This window comes from Coturnix japonica, chromosome 3 (genome assembly GCF_001577835.2).
Source record: "Coturnix japonica isolate 7356 chromosome 3, Coturnix japonica 2.1, whole genome shotgun sequence".
NCBI classification, from domain to species: domain Eukaryota; kingdom Metazoa; phylum Chordata; class Aves; order Galliformes; family Phasianidae; genus Coturnix; species Coturnix japonica.
Genome location: NC_029518.1, coordinates 49,257,106 through 49,273,672, shown reverse-complemented (window position 1 = coordinate 49,273,672; position 16,567 = coordinate 49,257,106). Strand labels below are relative to the sequence as shown.

General features: G+C 41.2%; 1 protein-coding gene across 6 annotated transcripts in view; it reads left to right on the top strand.

Moving 5' to 3' along the window:
* The first annotated feature begins 1,451 nt into the window (after nucleotides 1-1,451).
* ARFGEF3 (ARFGEF family member 3) overlaps nucleotides 1,452-16,567 on the top strand; it is a 76,691-nt gene continuing 61,575 nt past the window's right edge. For 5 of the 6 annotated variants that reach the window (XM_015858408.2, XM_015858407.2, XM_015858406.2 and 2 more), the window contains exons 1-2: nucleotides 1,452-1,768; nucleotides 2,835-2,886. In XM_015858408.2, coding sequence (XP_015713894.1) covers nucleotides 1,684-1,768; nucleotides 2,835-2,886 — 137 coding nt within the window. In that variant the 5' untranslated portion in view covers nucleotides 1,452-1,683. The remainder of the gene's footprint in view (nucleotides 1,769-2,834; nucleotides 2,887-16,567) is intronic. The other variant, XM_015858409.2, reaches the window with a different exon arrangement.

Genomic DNA, 16,567 nt, shown 5'->3' with positions numbered 1-16,567 from the left:
TTGTTTTGATTTGGTTTTTGCCCCCTAGAAAAAAAAATTATGAAAGATCTAAAAAGATAGAAATTGACTCCCATGCTTATCCCACTACACACATCACAGAATAAAGAAGACAGACACGTAAGCAGGGAATAATTAATCTCCACTTCAGCCAGATCCTTGACTTAGAGCACCACAGTACATGGACAGCCCTGGTTACTAGCCATTGCTGGCAGCTATTGCAGGTTGCTCATTCTAAGAAAGGTGGTAGAGTACAGCTAGAGATAAAGAAACTCTGGAAAACTACTTCCAGTTGTTCAGAGGCTGGTTTGCACCCTGGAATCTGAAATGTAATTGTTTTTCTGCCACAGCATGTTTTTCTAATCCTTAAGTGCTGTAATTCTAGACATTCCCTGTCCATCTACAGACCTTGCTGGCATCATTATTAATCCTTTTCTTCAGACATAAGTTTTACACCCTGGCTTTAAAATGCACCTATGGATTATGCATTCATTATACTTCCTGACACAAGCAGGATCAGCCCTTGTAAGAATTTGGATAATGGACAGACTTTGAAAGCTCAGTCCCCTATGGGAAACGCTATGGCTGATTCACCACGTGCCAGTATTCTGTCTGGTGATTCACAATTGCTACTCTTCCAATTAGAGGTAGGAGACAACCACAAATACAGCCAGCTGCTGCACAGGCTGCCTCTCTGATTTGCTGTCTTTTTCTTTTCTTATCTTGTTTGTCCTCTTGCACCTTTTGGGAGAGTTTATTCTCCAGCAAGGCAGTGGCAATAACACAGTCAATTAACGTAAGGCAGTCAGAGAAAGGGCAAGCTGCGTTTCCTAGAGGTAAGGCAGGGAACAAGATGTTGAAGATGAGTTTTGCTGGGCAGAAAGCGTTCAGGGGCACAAGGAGGCAGATCTGAGCTAGCAGTGCAAGGGTTGATTGGCTGGCTGGCTGGGGACGGGGAAGCGCACGCTGTGGGCACAGGTGAAAGCAAACTGGCTGCCCCTCAGCATCCTCCAGCTGGGAAAATCAGTGCAGATCCTGGATCCTACTGGGCACGCGGCCATTTATTTCATTTCAGAGGTCGATAAGCCCTGAACACACGCCGCTAGGCAGGCCTGGCTGTCTCGCTCCGTGGCTCTGCGCCCTCGGCTGCCTCCCGGGGCTTGGCCGACGGCGAGACCCGTGTTTCAGCTCTGCAAAGCCGAGGCGGAGCCGCAGGGCACACCTGCGTCCTGCGGGATGGGGTCGCCGGTCGTCATGGCGACCGGCCGAGCCGCATCCTCCCCGACCCCGATACACCTCCCGGCCGTGGGCAGCTGCTGCCGCTTCTCCCCCCGGTGTCGGAGTAAGACCCCACGGCACCGCGAGCAGCGAGGCCGCAGCCGCCGGGCTCTGCTTGCGGCGGGCGGGGCCAGGCGCGGCCCCAGCCCGGCTGCGCCACAGGAGCCTGCCCGGGGTGGGAGGAGGATGAGGAGGAGGGACTCAACCGCGGCAACAACTGACGTGTCCCCGCCATGGAGCTCGGCGTGATTCATCAGCGGCGACAGGCAGGCTGCGGGGTGCCGCGCACCGTCCCCGCATAGGCACGGCCGCGGCGGGGACAGCTCCAGCGCCGCATCGCGCTGCTCTTCCATCTCCTCCATCTCTGCCCGCACCTGTGCCCCCGCGGCGACGCGACGGGAAGGCAAGATGGAAGAAATCCTACGGAAGCTGCAGAAGGAGGCGTCGGGGAGCAAGCACAGGGCCATCAAGGAGAGCTGCACATGGGCCATCGGTAAGGGCGGGGGGCGTGGGCTGCTGGGGGCTCGGGTGGGCGCAGCGGAGGAGCGGGGCAGTGCGGGGCAGGCTCCGTACCGCCGACGGCAGCGAGACCTCGGCAAAAACTTGTTCTGCCGCCGGTAGGACCGGAGCGCCTCCAGCGGCTCGAGGGTCCGGGCGGCTCGGTGCTGTGATACGCGTTCAGCGGTCCGAGAGACGGTCGTGTGCCCCTCCGCCCCGCTCTCGGCGTTGGCTTCGTGGGTCTTCCGAGGCAGATAACGGTGTCAGTGGCAACCGGATCCCTTCTGTGTGGGGGTTGTGTTGTCTCATCCCCTTCCCTCCTCTCCATTTCATAAATCACGGTAAACGAACGCCCTTAACTTACGTTCGGGTTTCTATTTCTGAAGCTGGATTACTGTTACTTTATATGTATTTTTCTGGATTCCGTGAGCTCTGTGATCCTTGATGTATAATGGAATAGTTGCTAAAATGTGTTCCTTTGAGTGAATGCGATGTGAATGGTTAGGTAAATTTCAGAGTTGTTTGGCTGTGATTTGAGGTTCTTTTGGCAATAACTGCTTAGAGCTCTGGTCAGTGTGACTGAAACATATATCAAGATTACTGTGCACCTTACATTGCTTTAGGTATTGAGATGGCAGATGAGATGGAGAGATTTGTTTTTATTGGTATACTGTTACAGCAGAGTCTGTGGTAGTCCATACCTGTTGCTGTCTCATTACTGGCCTTTCAGTTTGGTGTTCTGTATTTTGCTCCATGATTTGATGTGCTTGCACAGCAGCCATGCTGGTATCCTCTGTACTGTTCCAGTTTTGTGCTGCTGAAATGCTTGTATATGAAAGGGAATTTACTGAGGAAAAGCTATTATTTCATAGAATCAGAGAATCACAGAATTGTTGGTGCCTTCTCATTGATACCCAATGTCCTGGTAGATCTTTGGAGAACTGGAGCACTTGTGGCAGTTATTATGTCAGTAGGTGCAAGCTTTAGGATCATTGGTTTAGAGATTCTATTACTAGTGTGGAACATGGAGTTTTTTAAGTCTGTTTCCTTTTGTTATACAGAAACCTTGGATTCTCCTGATGCTGCTATCAAGATACCTCCATATCAGCTAAGGTAAGACTATACAGTGTTGAGACTGATAGAATGTGAGTATTTGGTAAATTAATGTAAAAATTCAACAACAAAAAAAGTGAGGTGGGTAGGAAGAGACTGAATCTGTGCTTTCATTAGTTCATATATACACACGTCTTTAAGTTAACCCTAATGAATAATTTGTGTATATTATCTTGGCTTCCATACATGAATAAAATGTAAGAAAAATTGTAATGATGGGGTTAATTATGTGTAGCTTTGTCTTTTCACTTAGAAAATAGGGCTGTTTTATGGTCTGATACATTCTGCTTTCAGTATGGTGATGCTTCTCAGTTCTCTCTGTGTCTGTGTTTTCCTTTAAATCTAGATCAGTTCCTGTTTATTGAAAATAAATATTCTAGAAACATAATTGTATAGATGGGATGCTGTCTAGGAACTCAAATAATACAGTTCCTGTGAATGCTCCCTCTAGCCTGCTGAATTATCTTGAGTATGCCTCATCCTTTTTTCTCATCCTTGTTTGGCCACCTATAAAGTGAAAGTGCTATTTAAGATCTCCTTTTAGAAATTGATGCTGTGAAGAAAGTACACAGGCAAAATTATTTGCTACTATAGAATAAATTGGATTGGAAGGGACCTTAAAGATCATCCAGTTTCAACCAGCTGGTCATAGGCAAGGTTACCATCCACTAAATGAGGCTGCTCAGGGCCCCATCCCGCCTGGCCCTGAACACCATAGCTGTCCCTTCCAATAGAACCACTAAGAAACATCAGATAAGAATAGCAAGTTCAGTGTCGAAAAAAGTAGGGTATATACTGCTTCACGTAGCTTATAATTAAGATATGAAACGCTTCCTTGTTGGAAAATGTTATGAATGCTAAAAAAGCTTGTGTTAGTTCAAAAAACCTCTCAACAGATCCATGGAAGAAGTCAATTGAAATCTTTGATATTCCAAAGTACCCTTTCTTATTCAGAAGTATTTGGCAATACATAATTGAGCTTATAAGAGAGCACATAGTAGTGTTGCTATGAAGTTATCCTGTCCTGGATATCTTTCTGGACAGCAACAACTAATAACTGCAGACAAAGATGACCTTTTTTTTTTTAACCACATTAATAATACCCTCCTGGGAGTATTTTTATTGCCCAGTTTCTCTCCACTGATCTTGGTATGGCTTTGCACAAGGAAAATTATGGAATTGGTGAGCTCATTTTTTCTAGAGCAGTCACCAAACAGGGAAGGAATAAGAGCGGTACGCTGGCTGACTTGGATGCCTATCAGCTGTGGTCCATAAGTGGCCTCCTGTCAATAAGGAATGGATGTAGCACAGATCTGACACAACCAATTCCAGATGCATATACTGACAACGCAGTTAGATGAGTAATTCCCAGGAGATCCATTAGATTGTTTACTGTGCAGTGTGGTTAGAGAAAATTTAGCTTTTTACCCTCCAATTTGCCAGCCTTTGTCTTTTATACAAGACATGTCTCTTTATTATAAGTACTGTTTTCGTTCCATATGAATTAGCTGGCTGTTAGCTCATTTTTCACTTGCCTAATGCTTCTTTACAGATACGCCTGTTTTCTTCTTCTTTCAACGTTTTTATTGTTGTATTTGTTTAGTTTTAATGTAAAACCTTTTTTCTTTTTTTTTCTTTTTAAAATAAAGCTAAAATCTTGACAAGTGTCAATGTGAAGGCAGTGAGTGGGATTTTTGTTGCTGTTTTTCATTGCTTAAAAATTGAAAAGTACATTAGAGAATTGGAATAGCAGCTTTGGTAGTGGGATCTTCAATATGGCACTGCTGCACAACACGTGACAGTCCCAGTACTCTGAACTTAATCTTCAAGTTCCTGTTAGACTCCAGATGGACTCATCTTGGGCTGGAGTTTGCCTTTGTGATGTACCAGTGAAATGATGATAAAAGCTCATTTTTGCTAGTTATTTGTTAAAGAACAGCACCGTGACAGCTTGATTCCTAATGCCATAAAAAGATAGGCTTGAAAATGAGGCATAGACCAGAAATACAACTAAGACTGATGTGTTATGGAGAGATCCTGACCATGCTCCTTAACTTTTTTTTTCATCTTGAACAGCAGTGGATTGCATCATCTGCTTTAACACATACCAGCCTTTGGCTGCTTGTCCACTTTGAATCTTCCATTCACCCTTTCTACTATAACACTTCTGGATGTAGCAGTGAAGAGACTGGAATGTAGTCTGGAATATTCTGTGATAGGGTTGGTGGAAAAACAGCACGCATCTTTAAGTGACCTAGTCCATAATCTGGATCTGAAATCCTTAGGTACAACATACTGGCAGTGCTAAGGGTAGATTGGAAAATAGTTCAGGAGAAAAATAAATAAATTATATATATATATATATGTATGTTTTATGTGTGTGTGTGTATATATATATAATATTTATATATGATATATATTATATATAATATATATTAGTCCTATTCCAAGAGCAGAAGATAAATGAGTGTTTGGAGTACTCTTTGTGCATAGGGAATGTTTAAGCTTCTTTAGCAGGAGATATTTGAGTCACTAGAATATACTGAATACAAGAAAAATACATCAGTACTTCCCTGTGTTGTATTTTGGTAAGTTCACAAGTTGTAGCATATCTATACTGCATGAAAATGTGGAAGAGAGATTCATGCCCATTTGAGGTAGATACTGGCTTAGTTCCAGACATAGCAAATCTAGTAAATGCCCCAGACAGTGTTGTTTCTCCTTCTTCACAGCACAGTATTTGGTGTTAGTGCTTTTAATTGGAGAGGCTGCACTGTTACTTAAACCCTTGTTTTTCTGTTGAAATTGAGCAGTGATTTCTGCTCATGAGGAGGAGACAGTATAAATTGTTACTCTTTCTGTACCTCTGCCCCTCCTCCTTCCCCCCCCCCTTTTTTCCCCTTAAGATATAAAAGGCCATTGGCTGCTTTTGAAACCACAGCTCTGAATAAGTAGGGATTCTTCAAACTTATCTTTTGAGACAGTGGTCCTAATGTGAGAAAGGGGAAGATGAGTTCAGATGTTTTGTATGTGTTAAACCAGCTATGTACTTGTCCACACCATGATGTGTGGACAAGGGCTGGCTTTTTCTTTGTCCTGGTTTGCTTGTGACTTGTCCGCAGATTCTGCTTTAGTGCTCAGCCCGTTACTGAGCCATAGGGCAGGGTGGGCAATACTGTTTCCTGAAGTGTAGGTAGGTAGCTGGCTCAGCTGTAACATTTGTATCAGATTTGTTTCCAGCACCAACGATTTAAACAGCACATAACCTGCAGTGTTTGGGAGCACATGGGTTACTTTTTTTCCCCAAGGAAGTGCAATGATTGGACATTCAGTCTGGAATGTCATTCTTTAATTAGTTTAATAGAGATCTATTGGGCATATTTTCAGACGGCTAAATGAGACTGTTTTGCTGTTCAGCTTCCTTTGGTGTTAATTGGACTTATGAACTCAGTTGATGACCTTGAATATTAATTCTATGAGGGGCATGATATAAGTGATTCATTTCCTAAAGAGATTCAAATCTCCAACAAATATAGTCTTCCCTACTGAGTCCTGCCAGCTTTGCCTTGAGGTAGAGATATGCATGTGTTTTTCAGCACTTCAACTTGTGATCAGTGTTGAACAAAATGTTAAAGATTAGAGAGAAAAGTGGGATGAAAATGAGCTTGTCAGCTCAAGGCTTTGCCATTGATGCTTATACTGAATTTTTGAGAAGGGAGAGTCGTGTAACTCCACCTGGGCCTGAACAGAATCACAGAATAGAATGGGTATCATAGAATGGCCTGGGTTGAAAAGGACCACAAATGATCATCTAGTATTAACCCCCTGCTATGTGCGGGGTTGCCAGCCACCAGACCAGGCTGCCCAGAGCCACATCCAGCCTCATTTTGAATGCCTCCAGGGCTGGGGCATCCACAGCGTCCTTGGGAAGATGGTGATGTTTATGTCTCTGATGAACAGGTGTTGTGAAAATTAAATATGTACTAAGTGCTTGAGGAGACTGGATGAATGACTTATAAGCAATGAATTAGATAAAAGGAACTGATCATGTGAAAGTTAGCTTAATGCTGTCTGCCAACCAACAGTTTTTTGCTATTGAGTTGGACCACGTTTGTTTCACTGTTTTTCAACTGATAAGTTCCGTCCTAAGACCAAGCACCTACTCTGAGCTAGCCTCTTCTTGGCTAATTCCTGGCAAGGTTCTCCATTGCAGTTTTAGAGGCTTAAATATATTTGGTGAAAGGTAACTCAACAGACACAAGGAAATGAGCATTTAAGAAGAACTGATGAAGGCAGATTAATATTCATGAAATTGGGATGTATATACTTTTCTTCTGACCAAAATAATGACCAAATACATAGTCTGCCTTTTAGCTGGTTGTAGTAGAAGCATCGCCACAAACCTGAGTTTGATCATGGAGGAGTGTGATTGAGTGCAGAAATGCATAGGCAGGGCTCTTGATAGTATTGGTTTGTCTGTAGTATTAGTAAATAGTATTGGAGCAGTCTGTGCCAGCTCAGACTTTCCCCTGTGGATGTTTAAGTAATGGTTGTGAGACATGTTGATGAGTGAAGCATTTTGGCAATGTAAGTAATGCAGCTTGCGTTTCTTCTTCAAAGTAGATGCAGAAAAGCCTTCCAGATGCTTACTTTTCCCTTCAACGTATTGATTGCAGGAAGTAATTAAATCGAATGAAGGCACAGGCTCGGGCCTTCAAGGTGCCTATTTTGTGTGCCTAATCAGGGAGATATAGACTGTGGCTTTCACAGGTGCTGAGTGTTTCTGACAGAAGCAGTTTCTACATTTATTACTGTAGGTGCTTGCATCCCTCTGGTATTTCACATCAACCTCTTGTTAGCCAGTATTTCTGTGGATTAGAGCTGGAGAGGTGAAGGGCTGGTGATTAATAAGTTCTCCTGTAATAACTAGCTTATGTCCAGTTCTGTCTCTCCTGTTTGTGTCCAAGCACTCATCTTGGTGGTAGTTTTTAAGGGCCTTTGTGAAGAAATATTTGTAATTTCATCATTATATTTTTCTCTTACCTGCTTTATCTTGTACGTTGTTTCTTAGATTCTTCTGGATGAGGATGGATAGGGAAGCTGATTAGTTGTTACGGTTATTTTCTAAGTTTGATCTAAAAACAAGATTATTATTTTTTAAAATACACTACAGAGGGTCTTCTTTCCATCCAGCATCCCTAATTTTCTTTGTTGTAATTACAAGGAGACTTTTAACTTATCTGTGTGTTGTTGAAAATTCTTAACTTCCAAGTTTTTAAGCAAACCTAAAATGGATGATGAATAGTGAACAAAGTTACTACTGCTTGTGTACTTATAAGAACAGTGCTGCTAAAATGTAAAGATTTACACGTGCTTATTATGGGGATATATAAACAGAGGGGAGGATCTATCAGGAATACAAGCAGACGTCACTTCTTACTTGAGAAGTATTTCATCAGTCATCTCTTATGGCTGGTAGAGAAGTGTGATAGTCTGCTGATTGTTCTGTTACCTGTTATGTGCTGTCCCGTCTGATAAGTTGACATTTTTTATAATGATTTTGTGAGTTACAAAGCAGATTATCTGAATTATATTTGTACATAAACATAGTTGCAATCCGGGGAGGGAGTAATGACTGTCGCTGAGGTTGGTTTTCGTTGTTTTGGGAGGGTGGGGGGGAAAGGGTTGTTTTGAGCATATATCTGTCTTATTCTTTATTTAAACACTGCTTCCTCTTCTTACTGCCACAACAACCTGGCATTAACTGTTCCTAGGTTTTCCTCTTGAAAGTGACTGCTGAGTACATGACTCATGCTGCTCAGCCACTACAGAGTTGCTTCCTGGAATTCAGCAAGTGCGTGATGAGTTGCCTCTGGACAAGAAATTCTACTGGCAGTGTGGATTGCTGAGCTGCATCTCCTGTACTGTCAGCTTACATGCTGGATCCAGAATTTGGGGGCATTTGTGTAGCCCAGGTTGCGTATATAAATGATGTATACGCTAATCTCGATTAAGAAGTTGCACTCCTTGTCCTAATGCGTGTGTGACCAGGTGTTGAGAAAGGCAGTGCAGTGCTGTCTGATACAAGGTTTTGGTAAATCTCTATGTTTGTTAGGAGATCTGTGACTTGCCTTACCTCTTGTCTGATGAGCATATATTTCTCTCTCGACAGAGCTTTGCATCTGTTCTGGGATCGCAAAAGTGACATAATACCACTGGGAAGGGAAGGAGTGTATAGGGTCCATTTCCATTGGGCATGTCTGAATTCTTGTTAAAACATGATTCCAGGAATGCTGTAAGGCCCCTTGATCTAGTAGTCACTAAACACCTGTCAGCCAGGGTTATGGCTCTTAAAGGTAAGAAAGTTGCTGATGTGGGAGGAAGTTTTGAAAGATTATTTCTGTTAACTCTTAGAAATCACACAGTAGTTTGAGATGAAGGGGCCTTACAAGGTCATCTAGTCCAACTCCCCTGCAGTGAACAGGGACATCCACAGCTTTTCTTTGTGTGCTGTGATATCGGTATGTTTGTTTTGTTTTTAAAGATACATGCTGTTTAAAAGCTTATACTGTTTCATGAACCAGCTTTTTGCCCTTCCTGACATTCTTTGTAGCAGTGAGACTTTATATTCATCACTGCTTTGGCTCTTTGTTCTTTTTATGGATTTTCTTGAACGTCTGTTCTGGATTTCTGGCCAAAGCCTGCAGTTACTGTGGGATTTATGTAATCTATTCAGTATAGAAATAGTACTAATAAAAGATTAGAGCTGTCATAGTTTTGAGCATTTGTCCAATTTGTAACAACTGAAACATTGCCCTCAGGATGATAATGGGATAGCAGCATGTGTGTGTTAAACATCTGATCATTCTGAGTACTTGCAAAGGAGAAGAAAGTGAGAAAATCAGGAGTCTGTTGGTTATTGCCCTAGATAATGAAACACGGCTGGGGGTGTGGAAGAAAAGTTGTGGCACTGAAACTGAGTGCACTGTTTTCCTTGATAAGCTTTCAGAATTGCAGGCTCAGGTAGTTCAGTGAGTGCTCTGCCCTTAGGTATTCTCTAAGAAGAGGTTCTCTGACCCTCACCTCATCCTTGTGCTTGTTTGAATGCTAATAAATAAGATCCACTAAAGGATACAGTTTATTTTATAATGAAATCATGTCATCAAATATAAGAACAGAATTAAGTGTCTCCCAAACCTCGTACACAAAGGGCAATAATCTTTTTTTTTGGGGGGAGAGTGATGCTGTATCATGTATCTTAGGAGACTGGAAGCACCCTGATTATTATTTCAGCCTTGTCCACTCCAATATTGTGTTCAGTGTTGTTGTCTCTCTTCTTTCATGAAAGGTACACAGTGTGCTTATATTTGTTGGTTGTTTCTCTTTTTTTCTTTTCCTATTGAGAATGGTATCAAGGTACTATCTGAGAACATTGTGTTGAAATCAAAATGTTATTAGCAAGTATAAGCAAAGAAGTGAATGACCTTAAAAGCACTGTCTAGCTGAGTAAGTTTTCAGCTATTTAATTACTATAGCTGGTATGAGTTCTGTTGTCTCACCTGGGCAGGAGATTTAATTGTTTATGTTTGCCATTTCCACGAGTAGACCTTTACTTCTGCCATTTGGGCAAATTCATTGGAAAATATGCAGATAATAAAACTCAACCTTTTAAATATCAAAGTATCTTCACTTATAATCTCATGTAACATTTCAGATTGAATAATTGTTGAAGTTCTAGCTAATGAACTATGTGAAGTCAAGTTTAGACATTGTCCCTTTTTTCTTTTTAACTCCATCATAGTTTCCTTTAGTATGCAATTCTTGCTTTACTCCAGAGACGTGTTCAGTTGGTTGCAGGGTGATTACACATTGTCTTGGTTTGTAAGGCAAAAGGAGAGTTCTCATCAGAAGGCTTCATCTTTTGTCTTTTATCCTATTGCTCTAAGATTTCTACAAATGCTATTGGAAATCTTGTATTTGAGTGGAAGAGTCTGTTGCAGTCATTTGATCTGCATCTGTGGATGTGAACCCCTGCACTTGTATGCTGCAAGCTCCAAACCTCTGTCTAAGCTTGGCTATTATTCTCTTTGTGAATGGGATATCCATATTTCTTCAGTAGGAAAAAATACATAACTTGAGTACAAGCAAGGATTTAGAATCAGTTTTCTTCACTAACAATTACTGTTTGAAAAAAACATGTTAATTTTCCATTCCTCCTCCAGGTTTTTAGTACTTCTGTTATGAACAATGAAGTTGTTCTTGGTCTTTTGTCAAGGTTCTTCAAGCAATCACAGGAAGAGAAGTGTTACAGATGTTTCTGCTTCGATATGCACATCTGTTCATATTGACACTGCTCGAGCTTTATACAAATTAAATCACAGCTTTTCTATGGGGATAATATTTGTTTCTCTTTACTGTAAATACAGTAAATAAATTAAATAATGATAACAGCTGGGAGTATATCCAGAATTTTGAGAATTTACCTTTACCATTTATTTTTCTCATGGTAGGCCAGATTTTCTGCTTGATAAGTGAGGTTAATGGTGTTGCGTGCTGTGATTTTTCATTTTAAGCAGTCAGGACTAAGAAGCTCTTCTTAACTGTCAGTGTTACTCTGACTAAAAAATGTCAGACTCTGGCTATGGCTGTTCTGCTGCTTAGCAAACAGCTTATCAGAAAACGGCAACAACAGTGAATCAAGTCATTATCTGTTCTTTGACGGGCTTGTGAATTATTCTATGGAATGCAAATTGCACGCTGATAACTAAGGTTATCAGCCCTGAGGTTCTGAATTTTTCTTCTCCTATGTAATTTTCAGGGTGGAGATAATACAGAGTGATGTTTTATTTTTAATCTCCTTTTAATCCTTTTTCCAAAAGCTAATATGATTACACCATTTGAATGACGGGAAATAACTTCTATGGTGGTAACAGGTACTTTATTTGTAGTGCCCGTGCCCCTCAGTCAATACAGTGAAGGTTAGGTGAGCCCTGAGACTAATTCAGGCCCTCGCAAGAAAGAGTTAAGAGTGCCTTTTCCTATTTTCATTCCAATTTTCATCATGAGATTGAATTAATGAGCCATTATTCTCTTCTTACTGAAGGCTTTTTCCAATACAATGAGAATAGAAAGATTTTTTTCTTATGATCTCTTATTTAAAACAGTCATCTGTTTTGTTCTGACCTTTTTGGCAGTCTGCTTTGACTGGCCTGTTGTATCATCACTTGTGACAGACCTGCAGGGAAAGAGGTGGGTTGATGAGTGATGGCAAACTCAGATGGTTAGAAAGGTTGTTTTAACCCAGCGTGCTGAATGTGATGGCTGTTTGTGTTCTCATGACTCATTCTGCAGTTTGTGAAGCTGATAGTGGTGGAGTGGAGTAGCTCAGGCAGGACCTACCTGTACTTCTCCAGATACTGGTTGTGTATTACTCACCTGTTCTTGTCATGGTCTTCCTGATTGACCATGGGCAGGCCTCTTGTGATTCATTCCCTTGCTGTGGAGGTCTAGTGGTAAGACTCCAGATGGCCTATGTAGGATCAGGTCTGAATGTTCATCCTTGGATCTCTCTGTTTATTCTGTTCTACGTGTTACAAGGTACACACTTAAAATTGCTACTGTCTCTGATAAAGGAATGCCTGTTAGCGCAAATATTGTTCAAAGCCCTTATTTATTTATTGGGCTTCAGAGTCAGGGGAAGAGTGAGTGGCACTCTGTTTTCAAAAGAGGAGGCTACCTTCATGCTATACTCTTTTGTTCAATGCTTATGTGCTATACCAGATTTTAATGGGAACATTGGGGTTAGGAAACCTGCTTTGTTTCTCTGCAACTGCTTTGTCTTGAAAAATCATTATTCCAAGCCCTTCTTCTGGAGTAAATCTTGCCACATCTTTTACATGTACAACCTAAGAGGTAAAGAATGAAAAAATGTGCCCCTTTGTGTTCATATCCCCCTCTGTGTTGTACCTGACCCATCTCATTCAGATTTAAGATGGGACAAGCACCTATATGTATGTGCACACTTGTGTGTATCAGTAAGAAAATTTGGGTGTTCCAGTGTGAAACTGATTTCTCTGTGGTAACATAATCAGAAAATATCTATACCTTTTATACCTTCTAAAGTTTAAAATCCATCAGTGTGCACTAGTTTATTCTGAGAACTTAACATAAATAAAGTGTCTTACGTGTGTAGCATTATGCTAGCTGAATGTATTGTCATCTTGATGCAGTATTGCAGACAGTGGAGTAAGCAGTGTGATCCCATGGCAGGGCACCATGGGATCACTCAAAACAGGCTGCAATTATAAAACAGTTACAAGGTGTAAGGGGAAGCCTCAATCGCTTTCTTAATTGCATTTCAAATTATGGTTTACGTTATCCCTTGCACAGCCTTATTGAAACTAGTTCTGAAAGGGTACACATTAACGAGGAGCAACTGTGTTCATTTACGTCATCTCCTATTTTGAGGATTGTTTTCCTCGTCCTTCTGTGTTCTCATACTAGCAGGTAATGCATTTGAAGAGCAGATCAAACTGAAGTGTGGGAGATAGTCAAGCTAATCAAACACTATGAGGTATCTCTGCAGGCTTTTTGTAGCTATAGCATGGAAATGCTGAAGGTTTTACAGACAGAGTGTATAACAAGAACAGGAAATGACACAGTGCAGTTTGTTTTCTTGAAGAATACAATGGGAACAGAGGCTGCAGCTACCTTAATTAGATTTTTGCAATTAAACATTTTTAGCAAGGATGAGAAGTTCTGCTAATTGAATCTGTTCTAATTTCCATCCCCCCTTTTTGTCATGTTTTGCTCTTCAGTTTCGGAAATATCTCAGGAAACAGTTCTTGTTGTTCTCTGCTGATTACAGTATGTGGTGACAGATGGCAGGCAACATGCTGATGTGCAGAGTAGCTACACGTAAGCCATAGGAACTCCCACCTGTCTTCATTATAATGAAACTTAACTGGATCCAGTCCAGTGACTTAGGACTGCATTGACTTTCTCCTCTACTACCAGTCTTGTTCACTTTAATACCAGAAGATTGCTGTGCATAAGTAATGCCCCCTAATATTTATATACTATTGCAGTGAGCTGTAGAAAGTCTAAAAGAAATGTGATATTCTGTCCTGAAGATGTACAGGTCTAAATAACCATTAATTTTTAGCATTCCTGCAGTTGCTACTATACACTACTGAGATTTCTTTTTGTGTGTCTCTGGCTCTTTGAGTACCATTTAATGCATTTAATGTTTTGGCACCTGTCAATCTACTAATTTCAAACGTGAGTTTGCCCAGAGGGTAATATTGATGACTTTTAAAGAAGACTTGAATGTGCTTTGTGTTGGAGATGACTTTCTGGTTTAGAGACATGCCACAGCAGTGCTCACAATTTACGTATGTGCTACGTGTGTTCCCAAGTCTGGGCAAAGCAGATATTAGATTCATAATTGATACTCAGTTCTATACTTGGCTGAAGGATCGCTGTCTGAACCCTGGACCAGATGTTCTGACAGTTCCTGTATATCCCAGTGACTAAGCTCTTGAGGAAATGTTTCCCAGATGCTCCATAGTTTTAGCTGTTTTAGATGTGAAACCTATGGGGATTTTAATGCTTAAAAAAAAAATTAAAAAAATAAAAAATCTAGCTAAAGTGATTCCAGAAGGATCCAAGAAAGAATCTTGTGAGAAAATTGGGCTTTGTGCCTGCCTATCTCTCAGAGCATTCTGAGTGCAGCAAATTGACTACCTTTTTGTTATAAACCTCTTTTGAGATGCACTTGGAGTCTACTCAGGAGTTCTTTAGAAATCTGTGCCATTCAGGGTTATTTTAAAGGCTGCTTTTGGTGTTATGCCAGATGGTCTTTTACAGGTTCCCATAACTGGGAAGAACTTGCAAACACAGAAAGACTGCAGATTTGTCTCAAGAAATCTTTGCCAAGTACAGAAGCTTACTAGATTGCTTAACTGAGCCATGTCTGTGACTCTAGTATTTATTTTTAAAGAGGAGGGGGCTGCACTTCAAGGAGTGCACAGCAGTTCCATGCTTCTCAAGGGTAGATTAATTATCTGTGCCCCTTTTTGAGCAAGCTGGAGGGGAAAAAAAGGAATGGTAAAAAGAAAGAGTTGGAATACCAACTGGACCCACCCAGTATGAAGTTGATTTTTGGAGTGGACATTCAGTCCCTGCTTTAAACAGGATCTACTGAAGGAGTTTCAAGCTGAGTTCCCCAAAGCTGAAGTAGCCAGTGTTTGGTAACCCAATCCTTATTTAGTCAAAAACAAAAAGGCAAGTTCAGGTTAGAGACCCTCCATTTTGGAGGGAGATTAGTAGGTTATGGGCAGACTGTGGCAAGGCATGATTTCTAGGTAGCTTTGGCAATTGTCTGAAACTGCAGCAATTACTTCTCTAAGCTACGACTTCTTAGTTATGAAGGGAGAACTTGCAAAAGAAGCAGATTGTACACCATGGCATAGTGTGTTTTAATCTATTAGAATTTGTTCCTTAAAAATTCTAAGAGAGTTGATCAATTTTATTTTTATATACTTCTTGACAGATAACTCAATGTTTGGTCAACTGAAACTAAGTGAATTCAGGTCAAAGGCAGCTCACAGGAAAGAAGAGTTAAAGAGGGAAAACACTTCATTTTGGTATTCTTAGAGATCAAACATTCTGACTCAGCTTTGAGAATACCAGGCATGTTCCAGATGGTCAGGACCATTTAGTTTGCATTTAGGCAAGAAAATAACGGGATATTTTTTTTTTCCTTCTTGCCCTCCATACAATTGCCTCTAAGAGTGGAAAATTCATGCAGGTGATTCCAAAGGGGCTCTCTGGGGTATGATACTGACATTTGGAGAGCTAAGACTCTCAAGGGCTGGCACAGGATTGTTTGCTATATGCAAACCTTGTTATACAAGTGCAAAACTAGACTCTGTGGGTACAGATAAGTGTCGTTATGATATATGACCTAATGAAGTGTTGCAGATCTTCAGGGAGACTGCAGTCAGACATGGGCTAAGTATCTCTGATTGGGAATGTGTTTCCTGCCAGTGAGCAAGATTAGCTTAAAAGGGTTTATGGTTGCTAAGTGTTCTCCAGATGCTGCAAAACCTCTCTGATGTAGAACAAGGAATAAAGAGTGAAGTCACAGCTCCAGGCAATATTGGTTTGGTCTCCAAACAAGAAAAATCCATTTTTCTTTTCTTCTCACTAATTGTCTGAGCAATTAGTGAAAAGCATCAAAACTACTAACCTGGGTCGGTGGTATATTTTAATATGCAAAAGTTTGTGTTGTTCTGTAATTGAAGTACAGTTTAATCATAGTTCTCGCACATGCTATTTCACACATAAGCATTTGTGTACACATTTCATAGAATCACCAATGTTGGAAAAGACCTCTAAGATCACCCAGTCCAACCATCCACCCATCACCAATATTTCCCACTAAACTGCGTCCCTCAGTACAACATCTGAATGTTTCTTGAACACCTCCAAGTATGGTGACACCACCACCTTCCTTGCAGCCTGTTCTAGTGACTGACCACTGTCTCAGAGAAGTAGTATTTCTTAATGTCCCACCGGAATCCTTCCCCCCCCCCCCTTTTTTAATCCTCCTTTGCACCAACTCCCAGTGGCTTTCCTCAGAGAACCAGCTGCACATGGAAAAGGAAAAATTTCCCCC